General features: G+C 17.2%; 5 protein-coding genes across 5 annotated transcripts, besides 20 other annotated features; 3 read left to right on the top strand and 2 right to left on the bottom strand. All coding sequences in view use genetic code 6, as the record gives it.

The window, feature by feature from the left end:
• Positions 1-674: 674 nt before the first annotated feature.
• Positions 675-726: a microsatellite.
• Positions 682-722: a microsatellite.
• A 318-nt stretch (positions 727-1,044) lies between the features above and the next one.
• Positions 1,045-1,091: a microsatellite.
• A 1,045-nt stretch (positions 1,092-2,136) lies between these two features.
• Positions 2,137-2,183: a microsatellite.
• A 405-nt stretch (positions 2,184-2,588) lies between these two features.
• IMG5_154300 (hypothetical protein) lies at positions 2,589-7,026 on the top strand (the record flags this gene model as incomplete). Its single annotated transcript, XM_004030697.1, has 4 exons — positions 2,589-3,867; positions 3,916-4,159; positions 4,621-5,038; positions 5,120-7,026. Coding segments are annotated over 4 exons (3,846 nt in total), but the record flags the coding sequence as incomplete, so codon positions are not given.
• Positions 4,125-4,154: a microsatellite.
• Positions 4,597-4,665: a microsatellite.
• Positions 4,605-4,851: a microsatellite.
• Positions 4,605-4,891: a microsatellite.
• Positions 4,606-4,827: a microsatellite.
• Positions 4,607-4,862: a microsatellite.
• Positions 4,625-4,887: a microsatellite.
• Positions 5,849-5,895: a microsatellite.
• A 386-nt stretch (positions 7,027-7,412) lies between the features above and the next one.
• Positions 7,413-8,238, top strand: IMG5_154310 (hypothetical protein; the record flags this gene model as incomplete). Its single annotated transcript, XM_004030698.1, has 2 exons — positions 7,413-7,942; positions 7,986-8,238. 2 exons carry the CDS (start codon positions 7,413-7,415, stop codon positions 8,236-8,238), a joined length of 783 nt encoding a protein of 260 aa, XP_004030746.1.
• Positions 7,499-7,538: a microsatellite.
• Positions 8,239-9,189: 951 nt separating the features above from the next.
• Positions 9,190-9,230: a microsatellite.
• Positions 9,192-9,230: a microsatellite.
• Positions 9,231-9,650: 420 nt separating this feature from the next.
• IMG5_154320 (kelch motif family protein, putative) lies at positions 9,651-10,898 on the top strand (the record flags this gene model as incomplete). Its single annotated transcript, XM_004030699.1, has 3 exons — positions 9,651-10,008; positions 10,056-10,373; positions 10,420-10,898. 3 exons carry the CDS (start codon positions 9,651-9,653, stop codon positions 10,896-10,898), a joined length of 1,155 nt encoding a protein of 384 aa, XP_004030747.1.
• Positions 10,019-10,048: a microsatellite.
• Positions 10,423-10,465: a microsatellite.
• A 1,338-nt stretch (positions 10,899-12,236) lies between the features above and the next one.
• Positions 12,237-12,282: a microsatellite.
• Positions 12,283-12,548: 266 nt separating this feature from the next.
• Positions 12,549-12,591: a microsatellite.
• Positions 12,592-13,391: 800 nt separating this feature from the next.
• Positions 13,392-14,289, bottom strand: IMG5_154330 (hypothetical protein; the record flags this gene model as incomplete). Its single annotated transcript, XM_004030700.1, has 2 exons — positions 13,392-13,636; positions 13,689-14,289. 2 exons carry the CDS (start codon positions 14,287-14,289, stop codon positions 13,392-13,394), a joined length of 846 nt encoding a protein of 281 aa, XP_004030748.1.
• Positions 14,290-14,542: 253 nt separating this feature from the next.
• Positions 14,543-14,847, bottom strand: IMG5_154340 (hypothetical protein; the record flags this gene model as incomplete). The annotated part of the gene is made up of 1 exon (XM_004030701.1): positions 14,543-14,847. Exon 1 carries the CDS (start codon positions 14,804-14,806, stop codon positions 14,543-14,545), a length of 264 nt encoding a protein of 87 aa, XP_004030749.1. The 5' UTR covers positions 14,807-14,847.
• A 30-nt stretch (positions 14,848-14,877) lies between these two features.
• Positions 14,878-14,903: a microsatellite.
• Positions 14,904-15,067: the final 164 nt, after the last annotated feature.

Consider the following 15,067-nt stretch of genomic DNA (forward strand, 5'->3'; position numbering starts at 1 on the left):
TTAGAACTTATTTATGCAAATTAAAATAAGTAATTAAATTCTGATTAAAATTTTTTATAATAAAAATGAAATTAATTATTAATAGAATAACTTAAAAAATACCTTAAATCAAATAGTGAAGTTTAAGAACTAGATATTTTATTGTATATCTTAAGATTTAGATTAGGTTTTACTGAAAAATTAGAATTTTAGAAAAGTATATTATTTATTTAAGCAGATATTAGAAAATTTTAATACTTTTCATTACATATATTTTCTTTATAATTACATGTATAAGATTTTATATATTTTTTTTAAATAAATGTCATTAAATTAAAATAAAATAAGACTATTTTAATGAATAAATAGATTTTTTATAAGTTATAAAAAGATATCCTAAATAAAGAAAATATTTGATTCAATTTATTAACTGCAGTTAATTATAATAATAAAATATTATGAAATTTAAAAGAAAATTTTAAAAATAAAAAATGATCTTGATTTATAAAAAAAATATTTTATTTAATGTAAATAAAATTAATAAATAATTTTTATAATATTAAATAAATTATCTTAAATATATTTTTGAATTAGAAAATACTGTTAATGATTTGAGAAATTTTATGAATTCTAAAAATAATCGAAATTTATTTTCTTTATAAATAAAGTATCTTTTTTAAAAATAAAAAATTGTTTATAATTTATATATATATATATATATATATATATTTATATATAAATATTTATTTTTAATTAAGAATATACTATAAGAAATATCAAATTAAAAGTTATTGAATATGCTAAAACATTTAAATTAATTTGAAAAAGAATTATAATTTAAATAGGAGTTAGAAAATTAAAAACAAAACAAAATTTAATATTAAAAATTATTTAAAAAAATAACTATAGATTTAAAGAAAATATTTTATATAATTTAGTTACTAACAAAAAAATAAAAAAACACTGAATAATTAATTTAAAATAATTAATAGAATAAAAAAATATTATATAAAATTTGATATAAATTATATTTTAAATTAATGTTAAATATATTTTTTGAAAATTAAATATATAATATAATATTAAAAATATATAAATAGAAAATTTAAAATTAAGGAAAAATAAAAACAGAATGTTAATTAAATAAAAAAATTAAATAAATAATATATAATAAATTAAAAAAAAAAAAAATTAGAAACGAAAGAAAATTAACTAAATATATTTTAGTTAATAGCACATTTCTTAAAAAAAAAAAATAGAAAAAGAAAAAAAATGAATCCAAAAAAAGAACCTGATTTATAGAAATCTTAATAACAACTTTATAAGCAAACACCTTATTAAGACTAAATTTAGGGTTTAATTTCTTAATTAACTTCTAAAAAAGCATTTAGTTAAACCAAGAATTAGATATTAGGGGTAAGTTAAAAAAATAATATTCTTTTTTTAATTTATTTTAAAAAAAATAAAAACTTAAACAATAAAAAGATAATTAAATAAAATGGAATTGAGGCAGAATAATATTTATTATTAAGTCTTTTAAAAAGCATAGACTTTAAAAAAAAAACAGATTTAAAAGGGCAATTATTAAATTAATTACTACATGAAATTATTTTTAATTCATCAAAAGATTATTTAGATTACCTTCCAGATTTACTAATAAAAATTTTATTTGAAGATTAAGAAAAAGGATAAGAAGAGATTAGCCATAATATATTAATAAATTATGTGTAGAATTTATATGAATATTTGAAACTTAGTTTGGCAATTTAAATTTTTATTTCATTATCTTTAGCTATTTCTATTAATGAATTCATTGCTAAAGAAGGTATTATATTATATTTTCTTTTTTTATTTTTATAATTATATATTAATAATATTTTATAATTAAAAAATTTAAAAATATATGTGTATTTTTTTTTAAAATTATTTATATGTATAAATATTTTGTTTTTTATTTTTTTAAATAAAATTTTATTTTTAACTTTTTAGGAATTTCTTTACTTAAAGATAAATTAAATGAATATTATATAACTAAAAAGCCTTAGATTATGCCTGAAAATTCACTACAAGATTTATTATTAGTAGTAAGATCAAATCCTGAATTAAAAGTGAATATTATATAATACTTTATTATTAAAAATTAAATATCTAAATATTATATTATATTATAAAAATAATATTAATATAATAAAAAAAAATATTAAAAAAAGCAAATGCAAGAACAAATATAATATTTAAAATAATCTAATTCTTAACAATAAAAATAAAAAGAACAATAAGAAGAATTAACTAGTGAAGAAGAAAATAAATTGGGGAATCTTCCTCTAGAAATTCTAAGAGAAAACGGGCCATAAATAACTTAAAATATAGAAGCTTTAAATTAAATTTTTAATGATTATACTTTTTTTACAAACGAGGAAACATATTAATGCTTGGAATATATTAGTATAGATTCTGTAATAAAAGAAGAAGAAAACAAATAAAAAGGGGTTTGGAATATTCAAATATTTTTAAATTTCTTATTCTAAAAAAATCCAAACATAAATGTAAAATATCTTTTTTAAAAATAAATAATTAAAATATTTAGTGGACACAAGTAGTTTTATAAATGGACAGAAAATACTTTTTATTAGAAACAATTGGAAGTTTATAATAATTTTTTATTATCCTATAAATAATAAACAAGATGAAAAATTTTGAAATGCCATCGTAAATATTTACTTAAAAATGGGAAAATTCAAAAAGCCAGCTTGTTTTTTTTAATAATTTGCTTTAGTTTCCTTCTCCTTAATTATTTCGTTGGGATGAAATTCAAAAATAATAAATAAATTTGGATTTTAATCCAAATTACAAGTATAATACTTTAAATCCTCCAATACTTTAATTATGGGCTTGTGTAGAAATTCTTTAATAATTGTTAATTTTGAGTGAAGATTATTATGAAGAAGTAAAATAAATATTTGAATTGCCATTAAAGAAAGCCATAGATATATTAACAATAGGCTTATCTTTAATAAGAGGAGTAAAAAAGGAAAATGTATTCTTTAACGAATTACTAAGTTAATTATTCTAAAATTATCTTTCAAATCATTCTAGCTCAGTGTAAATATTAGAAACCATATGGAAAAATAATGAGGAGTTACTTATAAATGCCATGTGTGAACTTTATAAAAATGATAATAAAAAAGAAAATACTTGTTTAAATATATCCCGTATTTTGGATATTTCTTAATACATAAAGGATTCGCTTATTTCACTTACAAATTGTAAAGATTATTTCTTCGCTGTTTCTTTAGGCATCCTTGCTGGAAAAAGAGAATTCCTTCATTTCGACTAGTGGATTAATGAACGAATTAAAACTGTTGGAGATCCTTTTATTGAAGCAATATTGACTTATATTGAGGATAATCTTATTAATTAAATAAAAGAAATTAATGCTAAATATTAGTTCGGAAATGTAAATTATGAGCTTTATGAAAATGCACTTGAAAAAGCTTAAATTACTCCAGAAATTCTTACTATTATTTTCGAAAGTTTACTTACAGAATCTCCTGATAAATTATCAGAAAAAAACTGCATGAAATTGCAAGAATAATATTAGTTTATTATTGAATGCTTCCCTTAACTAAATGGAAGAAGTGATCCTCAAGTATAATAAATAGAAAAAAAAGCTAATTTTTATTTCCAAAAACTTTACTCTAAAGAAATAACAATTGATGAGTTTATCGAAAATCTTAAAATTTTAAATTCATCCCCATCTAAAGAAGATAATGAAGTATTTGCTTGTATGATCACAGGGCTTCTCGAAGAATGCAAATTTCATGACTAATACCCTTTTAATGAACTCCTTTTTACAGGCTAGTTATTTGGAGCTATTATTAATGCAGAGTATTTTTGTTTATTATAATATTATTTATTTATATTTTTTACTAAAAGTTTAATAAATAATAAACCTTTAAGTATTGTATTGGATATAATTGTAGAGTATTGCAAGAAAAATAATAAAAAAAATGAATTTAGTGTTAAAGCTGTTGAAGGAATGAAAGATAAGCTCTTTGATTACCCTAAATTTATTGTTTAGTTATTTGATTCATTATTAGTTTAAAAAAATCCGGATTTATTAATGAAAATAATAGAAGTAAATTAAAAAAAAAAAAAAAAAAAAAAAAAAAAAAGTAATGCAAATTAAGAAATGTAAAGCTTAATGTTGATTAAAAATATATAGACGAAATATATACGAAATGTGATTAGATAAAAAATGATTAATAAAAGTAAGTATAAGAAGGAAAGCAAAACAGAAATCAAGAAGGATAAGACGTAATTACTCAAATAAAAAGCCAAAACAAGAAAAAATTGCAATTAAAATCAAGCAAATAATTTGATCCAGCCTAAATAATGACATAAAAAAATCAACAAGAATAAACAAAGATAAATTAACAAAATTAAATAAAAAAACTAGAACAGGCTTAATAAGAAGAATAGTCTTTATAATAACAATAATAAATTAACTAAAATAACTAACAAATGTAAAAAATAATATAAAACGAAAAAAAATAATAATAAATAAACATATAATATTAATCATAATAATCTAAAACCATTACAACAACAGTTAATTAATAAATATAATAATAATAATAGTAATAATAATAATAATAATAATAATAATAAAAATAATAATAATAACATTAACAATAACAATAGTAATAATAATAACAATCACAATAATAATAACAAATACAATTATAATAACAATAGCAATAAAGTTAACAATAATAATAGCAATAACTATAATAATAATAACAATTACAATAATAATAATAACAATAGCTATAATAATAATAACAACAATCATAAACACAATAATAATAACAACAACAATAGCAATCACATTAACAATAACAATAATAATTATTACTTTAGTAGTAATAATTCTATTAAAATCAAATGATTCAGTAAAATTCTCAAAATTTAAATCTTTAATTTGGAGATATTTCCTAATTATAAATAAAATAATAAGATTCTAATCCACTTTCAGCTACAAAGTTATATTCAGGAGGTGTAGGCTTTTATAATTTAAGGAAATTTGATTATTAAATTGATTATTCATAAATGTCAATACAAGAAATATTAATAAAAGAAGATAAATTACAATAGATTCCTGCTGAAGAATAAGCGAAAATGAAACTTACTTTTATCATGAATTCAATGACTGAATAGACTATTGAAAAATATCTTTAAGAAATAAAATAATATTTAGAAAATGAAAACAACATGAAATGGTTTGCAAATCATTTAGTTTTAAGAAGAGCACCTATTGAAGCTGAAAACTAAAGTAATTATATTAACCTTATTGAAAAGATTAGTAAAAGGACATTAATGAAACTCATTATTAAGGATTCTTTAATCTTGCTCTAAAAGATGTTAAATACAAATGTCTAGGCTAATTAAAATGAACGAAATATCATAAAAAATTTAGGATCTTGGATTGGGTAACTCACAATAAAAAGAAATAAACCTATTTTTGCCAAATATTTGAACTTGAAAGCTATTTTGAGCTAAAGCTATCCTGATAAAATAGAAATTGTGCTTATATTAATAAGGAAGTTATTAATTTATAGTAAAGAGTCAAAAATATTCTAATATTAAAATAACGTTTGGATAAGAAGAATTTTCAGTTTATTGGAAGAAATAAAGAACTTGAAAAAAATAAAATTGTAGTGTAAAATAGAACTTTAAACATTTTTCAAAGACCTTCAAATTGAATCATAATAACATTTAGAACCTTGTACATTTATGCTATATAATTTAGAAAGTAATAATAATAGATAAATATTGCAAAATAATAATGATGATATTTCTTTATAAATCAATAATAATACTAATATTTATTAATAATAATAAAATTTTTCAATAGATATTAAATAATTAATTTAAGCTTCTTTAGAAAAATCTATATAAGAAATATTAAATCCTGTTATTTAAAGAAGTGTTGTGATAGCCCTTATTGCTACAAAAGAAATTAAACTAAAAGATTTTTGTATTGAAAGTGACGAAAACGTGTTCATTAAAGGAATATGTACAATGGTCTAAAAACTTGCAAGTTAATTGGCTTTAGTTACCTGTAGAGAACCACTTAAATAGCTTTTTTAAAATGTACTTAAAGGATTTCTTGATTAATAATTTGGAAACTCTATGAATGATGATGAAAAAGAAAAGATAATTAATTAAGCCGTTCTTGATAATATCGATAATGGATAAAATTAAATTAAAAATGCTGTACTTAAAAAAGCACTTGAAGATGTTGAGTAAGATTCTTAAATTCAAGCCGCACTTGAAAAAAGAAAACTTGCAAAAATTAAAGGTGAAAATTTTGTAGATGAAACTTATTATAAATTTATTAAAAATATTCCTAAAAAATTATGGCCTTAAACAAGTAAATATATTTAATTTTTTTTTTTATTTTAGACTTTTTAATTAAAAAAAAAAGGTTAAAACTTTAATTTTAATTTAAATTCTGATAATAAAAATTAAGAATTTCTTTAAGTTATTATTGAAACATTTAAAAAATGTAACTTTTTATAAAATATTATAAATATATTTAATATATATAAAGTCCTTAAAAATGAATAGAATCTTAGCTTTAAAAATTAACTTATTAATATCCAATAATTTTTGCTTAAATACTTGCCTTAATACGATTTATATTATTAATTAGCTGAATAAATATATATAAATATGTTTTTATGTGATAACGTAGAAAAAATAGAATTTTTTGGGGAAGTATTTGAAATATTGAATACGATTTCATAGAAAAAGAATATAAGCTTAGGTTAAGAAATAAAAGAAATTATTTTTAACAAAGCGCCTTTAGAATTATTAATCAATACAACATTATATTATATTTTAAATGTTTTATTAACAAAATAATGCTTAACAATTTAAGATTATTAAGATGTACAAAATATTAATTTAGTTTTTTATTTTTATAATAAATTAAAAAAAATAGATTTCAATTTAATTAATATAAAGAAATTAAAAAAATGAAGTATTAATATGTATAATAAATGGCTTAATAGAAATTTTATAATAAAATTGGAATATTTAATTGTTTAATTAATTAATTTAATTTTTATAAAACGTAATTTCATAAAAACCTGATGTTAATGTGAATGTAAAGGAACGTTTTAGTTAATTAAAATATTTTTACTTTAATTTATAAGGCTTTTCTAATTTTTAAACTTTTTTGAATTTAAATGTTGTTTAAAATGAAATTGTTACAAAGTTCTTAAATGAATATACTTAATATTATTAGGATTTAGATAAAGGACAAAATGAATTTTTTGTAAATGTATTCAAAAAAATGATATAATGGCTTAATATTACGGGAGAAGATTAAGTAACTTAATTTTTGAATTAATTTAAGGACTTTGATGAGGAAAATTTAAATTTATAGAATTTTTTTGTTTATTTAATTGATATTTGTGTAGATTATACATTAAAATAAATGTAAATATTTATTTATATATATTTAATAATAATTTATATAATGTAAAATAGTTAAAAAAATAATGCTTCATTAAATTAAATCGATTATCTAGATTCATGTTATATCGATTAGTTTTGTAAATTAATAACTGTTTTAATAAAAATAAGTTAAGAGAGTACTTAAAAAACTCGTATTTTCTAATTAATTAGCTAAAGTATAGAAATTGTTTTCCGAAAATATCATGAAAGTAATATTTATCTTTTCAACTAAAGACCTTTTTTCAAAATTTTAACTAATATAATATATGATTTCTAAAGAAAAGAATACAACTTTGAATAATCTGATATTTTTTCTATTTATTCTATCATTAATTAACTTTTACATTAAATTCAGCCACTTTATTATCCAGGTTTTGCCTTTTCTTGGCTTTAATTAGTTTCCAATAGATATTTTATGTCTATTATGCTTAACAATGTAAATATATATTTTCTTTTCTTTATTTTTTAAAATAAAATAGGATAAATAATGGGAATTATATTATTAAGTAATACTAGATATGTTAGATTTCTTTAACTAAGTTATGGAAAATATTACTCAAAATATAGAATTGGCAAAAACCTTTTATAAAGGCATTGTAAGAATCTTATTAGTTATTCTTCATGATTGGCCTGATTTTCTTTCTTTATATTCTAATGATTTTATTGAATCTGTCCCTAATAAGTACATTTAAATAAAGAATATTATTTTGTCTGCTTTTCCAAAATCAATGAGACCTCCTGATCCTTTTTATGTTATTGAACCTGTAATTTTTGTTTATTTTTATTTATTTTGTTTTTTATTAAATAAAATAAGTTGGATTAAATTGAAGATTTAAAATTAACTAATATTAATGTTTATTCGAAAAGATTAAATGAAAACTCAATTAGAGAAATGAAAGAAGATATAAAGAATTATTCAATTACTAAAAATGAGAAAATACCTGTTAATATTTGGAACAAATTCAAGAAAAAAGATTAAAGTAAATTAAAAATAATAATATTTATTTTTTAATAATTATATTTAGTCGCTTTGTTTGATAAAATAAATGTTTAAGAAATAAAAATTTTTATTTTGACAATAGCTTTACATAGTTATTAATAATAAGATTAAATAAGTCTTCTGGATATGAATAATTCTTTATATAGTCTTATCTTGTACTTATTAAAAAATCATTAATTAGATATGAATGAGGCTATTTTAAACATTATTTTAGATCAATTAAGATTCCCTAATTATATTACACATTTCTATATTAACTTTATATTATAATTATCTTTAGAAAGTAATATTAGTGATATTTAAGAATAATTATAAAAGTATAAAAAAAAAAATATTATTTTAATTAAATAAAAAAATAAAAAGATTACTTATTGAAAGGTTGTATATAGAAAAACCTTATCCCTGGGGAATAATTTACACTTTTAATGAACTGATAAAAAATTAAGAATACTAACCTAATTTACTTTTCGTAAAAAATTAAGATGCATGTGTTATGTTAAGATATATTTTTTAAAAACAAACTCTTAGTAATAATATTGAATAACTCAAAAATAACTACTAGAATTCACCAATTATTAATCAGTAGCTTCTTTTTCAATAATAAGGAATATTTAAACAAAATAATTGATTTTTTTGTTTTTTTTTTTATTCTTCTTCTTTTTTAATAAAAAAAAACGACACAAAAATATTATATTTTATAAATATTATATTATATTATATTATAATGTATTTTTATTAAAATATATATTTTAATATTTTGTATTTTTTTTTTTTTTGATTTAAAAATATATTTTATAATAAATTATATAAAAAGAAAATATTAATATTTTAAAATCTATAAAATTTAATAATTTTTAAAAAATATTTAAGATTATTTTTTATATTTATATATAAAAAAAATATTTATAATAAAAATTAATGAATTTTATTGAATTTAAAAAAAGTTGCAGATTTCCATCAAAAAGGGCAGGTTCTTCACTACATAATATAGGCGAAAATAAATTCATATTGATAGGTATTTAAATTAGATTTATTAAAAGTTTATTTTATATTAAAAGGAGGTAGCAATAGATCAGAAGAATTTGGTGATATATGGGAGCTAAAATTAGTTGAAAATAATTAATGTGAATGGCGAAAAATCGAAATGCCATTAAATCCATTTACTCCAAGAACAGGACATTGTTCAACAAAAGTAGATAATAATAACATATATATATTTGGAGGATAGAACTTTTAATAGAATAAACATTATGATGATTTTTTACATTTTGATTTAGGTTTTTATTTTATTTTTCTATAAAATAATTTTTTAATTTAAAAAAAAGAAAAGGAAAATTCAAATATTCGAAAAATAAATAAATAATAAAAAACATTAAATATAAATTAACCTACAGAAAGAAATTCGAGTGCAATGTGTTATAATTACATTGATAATTAAATAATTTTGTTTGGTGGCGCTGACTCTTAAGAACCTTTAAATGATTTATTTATTTATGATTTAGGTTTTTTATTTTATTTATATAATAATTATTTATAATAATATTTTAAGGGCTTTAATAATGGAAAAAAGCTCAAATTTCAAATATTAATGATCATTTTAAAGGTTTAGAAATGCATAGTATCCATTTCTATACAACTAACGGTGATTTGAAAGCTAAAAAGAAAAAGAAAAAAAAAAACAATAATATTGTTGGATTAGATATTGGTGATTTTACTAAAGAAACTAATTCTCAAGGATAACCTATTCCACATGAAAATTTAATGAAAATTACTAAAGTAAATATTGAGTTTGATGATAAAAATGCAGTTTTTGAAAATTAAATTGAATCTGATAATAAATAAGAAGAAAATAATGAAACATAATAATGTAAAAAAAACGTTATATATAAATTTTATATAATATAAAATAAAAGTATAAGAATAAGAAGAAGAAGAATAAAAAATAGAAGAACAAAAAAATGAAAATTAATAAAAATATCTAATTATTATTGGAGGAAGAGAACATGAGAAAATTAAGAATGAAATTTATGCACTTAATTTATAAAGCTTTCATATAAAAAAATTTAAAGAAATGCCTTTTGGACTATGTGCTCATACGTCAGTAATAGTTAATGATTTAATTTATATTTTCGGAGGTACTAATGGTTTAGAATTTTTCGACAAATTTTTAATATTTTCACTTTCTAATTATAAATTTTATGAATTCGATATTAGTGATAGTGAAAAAAAAAAAAAAATTATTAAACCAAGAATGGCATCAAGTATGTCATATGATCCTGTTACTAAAAATATTTGTGTTTTTGGAGGAGCAGGATTTGATGATGAATGTTCTACTTTAATTTGTTTTAATGTTGATGAATATAATCTTACTAAAAGAGTTATAAGAATATGACTATTTTTTATATATTATAATAATTATTTTAAATATATTTTAGAATAGTAAATTAATTTATATTTTTTATTAGAAAGATAAATAAATTTATCAAATTTAACTAATTTTTTTAATTATATGATAATTAAAAGAATCAAATTTTTTTAATTAAACATTTTATACTACATATGGATATATTATTTTTTTCAATTTTTATAAAAAAATTGTATTTTAGATATAAAATAATAAATATGTTTTTTTTTTTTTTATTAATTTCAAATTTTCTTTATTTATATATATATATTAATTTAAAATAAAATTAATCAAAATTAAATAAAATATTTATATTTTTTGTATTTTTCTTTTCTATACTATTTTTTAGCATTTGCTTTTTTATTTTAAATTATTTTAAAAGCTATTTTTTCTTAATATAAATAAATTTTTTTAATTAAGATATATATATAAGTAAATAGATATATAAATGAAGAAACTATTCCTAAATACAAGCTAAAATATAATTAATATAAGCAATAAAAATGATTAAGAAAATAATTAATAATTTAAAAACGAATAATAATCTTTATCTTCATAACAAAACTAAAGTATAAAAAAGGAATATAACAGTAGTAATAAGTTCAAATAACAAAATGATAATAATGATAGTGATATATTAGATTGGTTATGTGGTTTAAACAATAAAAGTATAGATGACTTTATAAATAAACAAGAAAATTAAAAAAAATAAACTGCTGAATGCTTATTTACTTAGTAATATCAAAAAAAAGAAGAATTAACAAACAGTATTAATTAAAACATAAACGAACGAAAAAGACTTCATAAAAGTAAAACAAAATCATAAGATTATTAAATGCATTCGTTTATTTTAGATAATAATAATAAAAATTAATTTTAGGATAATAATTAAAATTCAAACTAAAATATAAAAAAAAATTAATAATAAAAACAAAACTTTTTATATGAATAAAAATAAGCTTTCAAACATGTCCCTCTCAATAGATCTATTTTTTTTACAGGGTAAAATTCTAAAAATAAATAATTCAATAATGAAGATTTTTTTTCAAAAACTGAATAGGATGATGAAAACTAATTTGAAAAATTTATGTATAAAAAAAATTCTGATAGTTAATAAGAAATTAAAAATGATTAAGAAGATGAAGTTTCTATTTTAAAATAAAATAATTAAAATATTTTAACTAAAGAAAACTAATATAATAAAATAAAAAATAGGTAATTACAACATTAATACAAAATATGATTATTTATATGTAAATTTAAAATTTTATATATATTAATTTATTTATATAATCTTTGTATTATATTTTTTGAAAATATTTTAAAATAATAATAAATATTAATATATATAATAATTAATATTAAATTATAAATTTTTATTATAATTATATTAATAAAAGAAAAAAATATTGAATTTTTTAATAAAATATACAATTTAATAAAATTAATAAAGTTAATTTTAATAAATATAGTGTATAAAATTTTTAAAATTATTATAAATATAAATTAAAAAAAAAATATAAACATAAAAGTATTTTAAATTAATTAATTAATAATAATCTAATATATATTTAATATAAAATAATTAATATTAATTATAAAAGGCTAAATATATATTAAATTAAAAATATGAACAACAAAAATTAATTAATATAAAAAATAATTAATATATTAAAATAATATATCTTATATATAAAATTATCATTCATTTTTATCACACATTTGTTGAAAAAATAAAAGAGATTTTTTTTTCAATTTATATTTGCTTAAAATATTACTTTAATTTTCTACCTTCTCTAAAACAAAAGAAATAAGATTTCTTTTAAAATCTGCTTTTTTTTTTAACTCTTAAAAGCTTATGTTCTGAAATTTATTTTAGTTAGAATTTTAATCAATGTCTTTATTATTTAATGTTCTTTTTAAATCTTTATCGAATTTATTCTCTAATTATGTAATAGACTTTTTAATTAAAAGATTATCTTACTATTCTTCTTTTTTAATATAATCACATTTCTAAACAAAGCTACTTAAGTTTTTATATAATTTATGTTTTTATTATTTATTTAAAAAATTATTTTAAGTATATTAAGATTTTATCATTATAGATTTTTGATTTAGATTTAATTTTGTATTATCATTAGAATTTTATTTTGTTGAATTATAAATATTTTCATGTGAATTATTTATTTTATTAGATACATTTGGCGAATTAAACATATTATTGAATAATCTTAAAATTTATGATTTGCATTATCCAACTTTATTTACTTTCTAATGTTTGTAATTATACTTTTTTCAAATCGTTCTTGTAGATTTTTGAATATTTCTTTCTTTTTTTGATAAAAGTAGGAGATTAAAGAATTTGTTTGTATAGGTTATCTTTATTTCTTTAAAATTTTAAGCTATTTAAATTACCTTTATTATTTTTTTTATTATATTATTTTTTTTTTTTTTTACTTTTAATTTAACATTTTTTTCTTATCATTTTCTTAAATTTGTGTTTCTATTTATTAAGTTAATTCGTTTTTTGTTTTATATCATGCATTTTGAGCTTACCTTTTGAAAACTCTTATCCAATATTATCAATTTTAGTCTATTTATAAATTTTTATTATATTTTTCTTTTGTTTTTTGTCTTCTACTTAAATAAACTCATTAAATAATTCCAAAGCTTTAAATTTTTAATTAATTATAGTTTTATCCCCATTTTTTTATATTAAATATCATCTTAATAATAAATAAATAAATTCAAACAAAAAAATAAATATAAAATAATTACTATTATCTATATTTAAAATAGTAGATATATTAAATTAACTTTTTTTGCATATTCTTGAAAGAATCCTTTTATTTTTTTATTATTCTTTATTATATTCTTGTAATTTATTTTAATTTTTTATATTTCTTTAAATTATTTCCATATCTTCATTTTGTCTTTTTAATTCATTTAATTTATTCTTTAATTGCACTTTTTTGAAATCCTTATATAGTTCTTCGATTTTTTAAGGTAGTATGTTTTATGATAGAATAAAACTTAAATTTTTTTATTAGTCACTTCTTTCTTTTTTATTCTTTTATTTATGCTGATCTTCATTTTATGTAGAAAATATTATAAAATCTTCATTATAATTACTTAAGAATAGTTTTTCTTCCATTTGTTTATATATAGGATCATTCTATTAGCTTTAATGTTCTTTATAAAGCTCTTTCATTGATATTTATTTCTTCTTTTATTCTAATTAATTAGCTATTAGATTAAAATTATAATTTTAATTATCTTTTATCTATAAGTCTATACCATTTCTTAATTATTATGCGGTTAGCTTTTTACCTTCTTTTTAACGTGTATTACTTACTTTCTTATTTATGTACATTGTCATATTCTTTTCTTTAAATTCGTTATAATTAGCATTATTTTTTCTTAATGAATTTCTTTGCACTGTTTTACTTAAAATATATCCAGCATAAGCTAAATTAGAATTACTTTAAAACATTTGTATTGTAATTTTTATAGTTTATTTTGATTTATACAAATTTATTAAAATTTAAGAAAACAAAATGAAAATATATTTTTTATAAAAAATTTATTATATCTATTAATATAAAATTATTAAATATATTTATTTTATTTTTTCAAGCTTTCCATAAAAGTAATTGCAATTCATTTATTTAAAAAAAGCAATATTTTTTGGTTTAATGAACAATATGTGAACCGAAATTTCTTCCGACAATGCAATTCCAACCGTATCCATCTTATTTATCAAAAACTTATTTAATATAATTTGCTATTTATCTCTCTTATTTAAAGTCTTTTATTGCTGATAATGATATTTCTTTTACTCGTTTAACCATATCTTCTTCCATATCTGTTGCTTTTATTTGAGGTTCTATATTCATATTTATTTTTTCTTTATATTGAATGTTTTTTTTTTAAAAAAAGTTATATATTTTAAAATTTTATTACAAACATATATATATATATATATATATATATTAAGGTTTGACTGTTATATAGCGAAATAAATAATATATATGACATGCAGTACACTTTAGAACTATACGATATAGGGTGTTTTTACAGGCAAAAAATTATTTGATAAAATTACCATATTTCCAATAGACTAGGCGCTTTCAAGAAATATATTGAATATAAAGGTA

The sequence above is a fragment of the Ichthyophthirius multifiliis genome, assembly GCF_000220395.1.
Source record: "Ichthyophthirius multifiliis unplaced genomic scaffold scaff_1120509251176, whole genome shotgun sequence".
Classification (NCBI taxonomy): Eukaryota; Ciliophora; class Oligohymenophorea; order Hymenostomatida; genus Ichthyophthirius; species Ichthyophthirius multifiliis.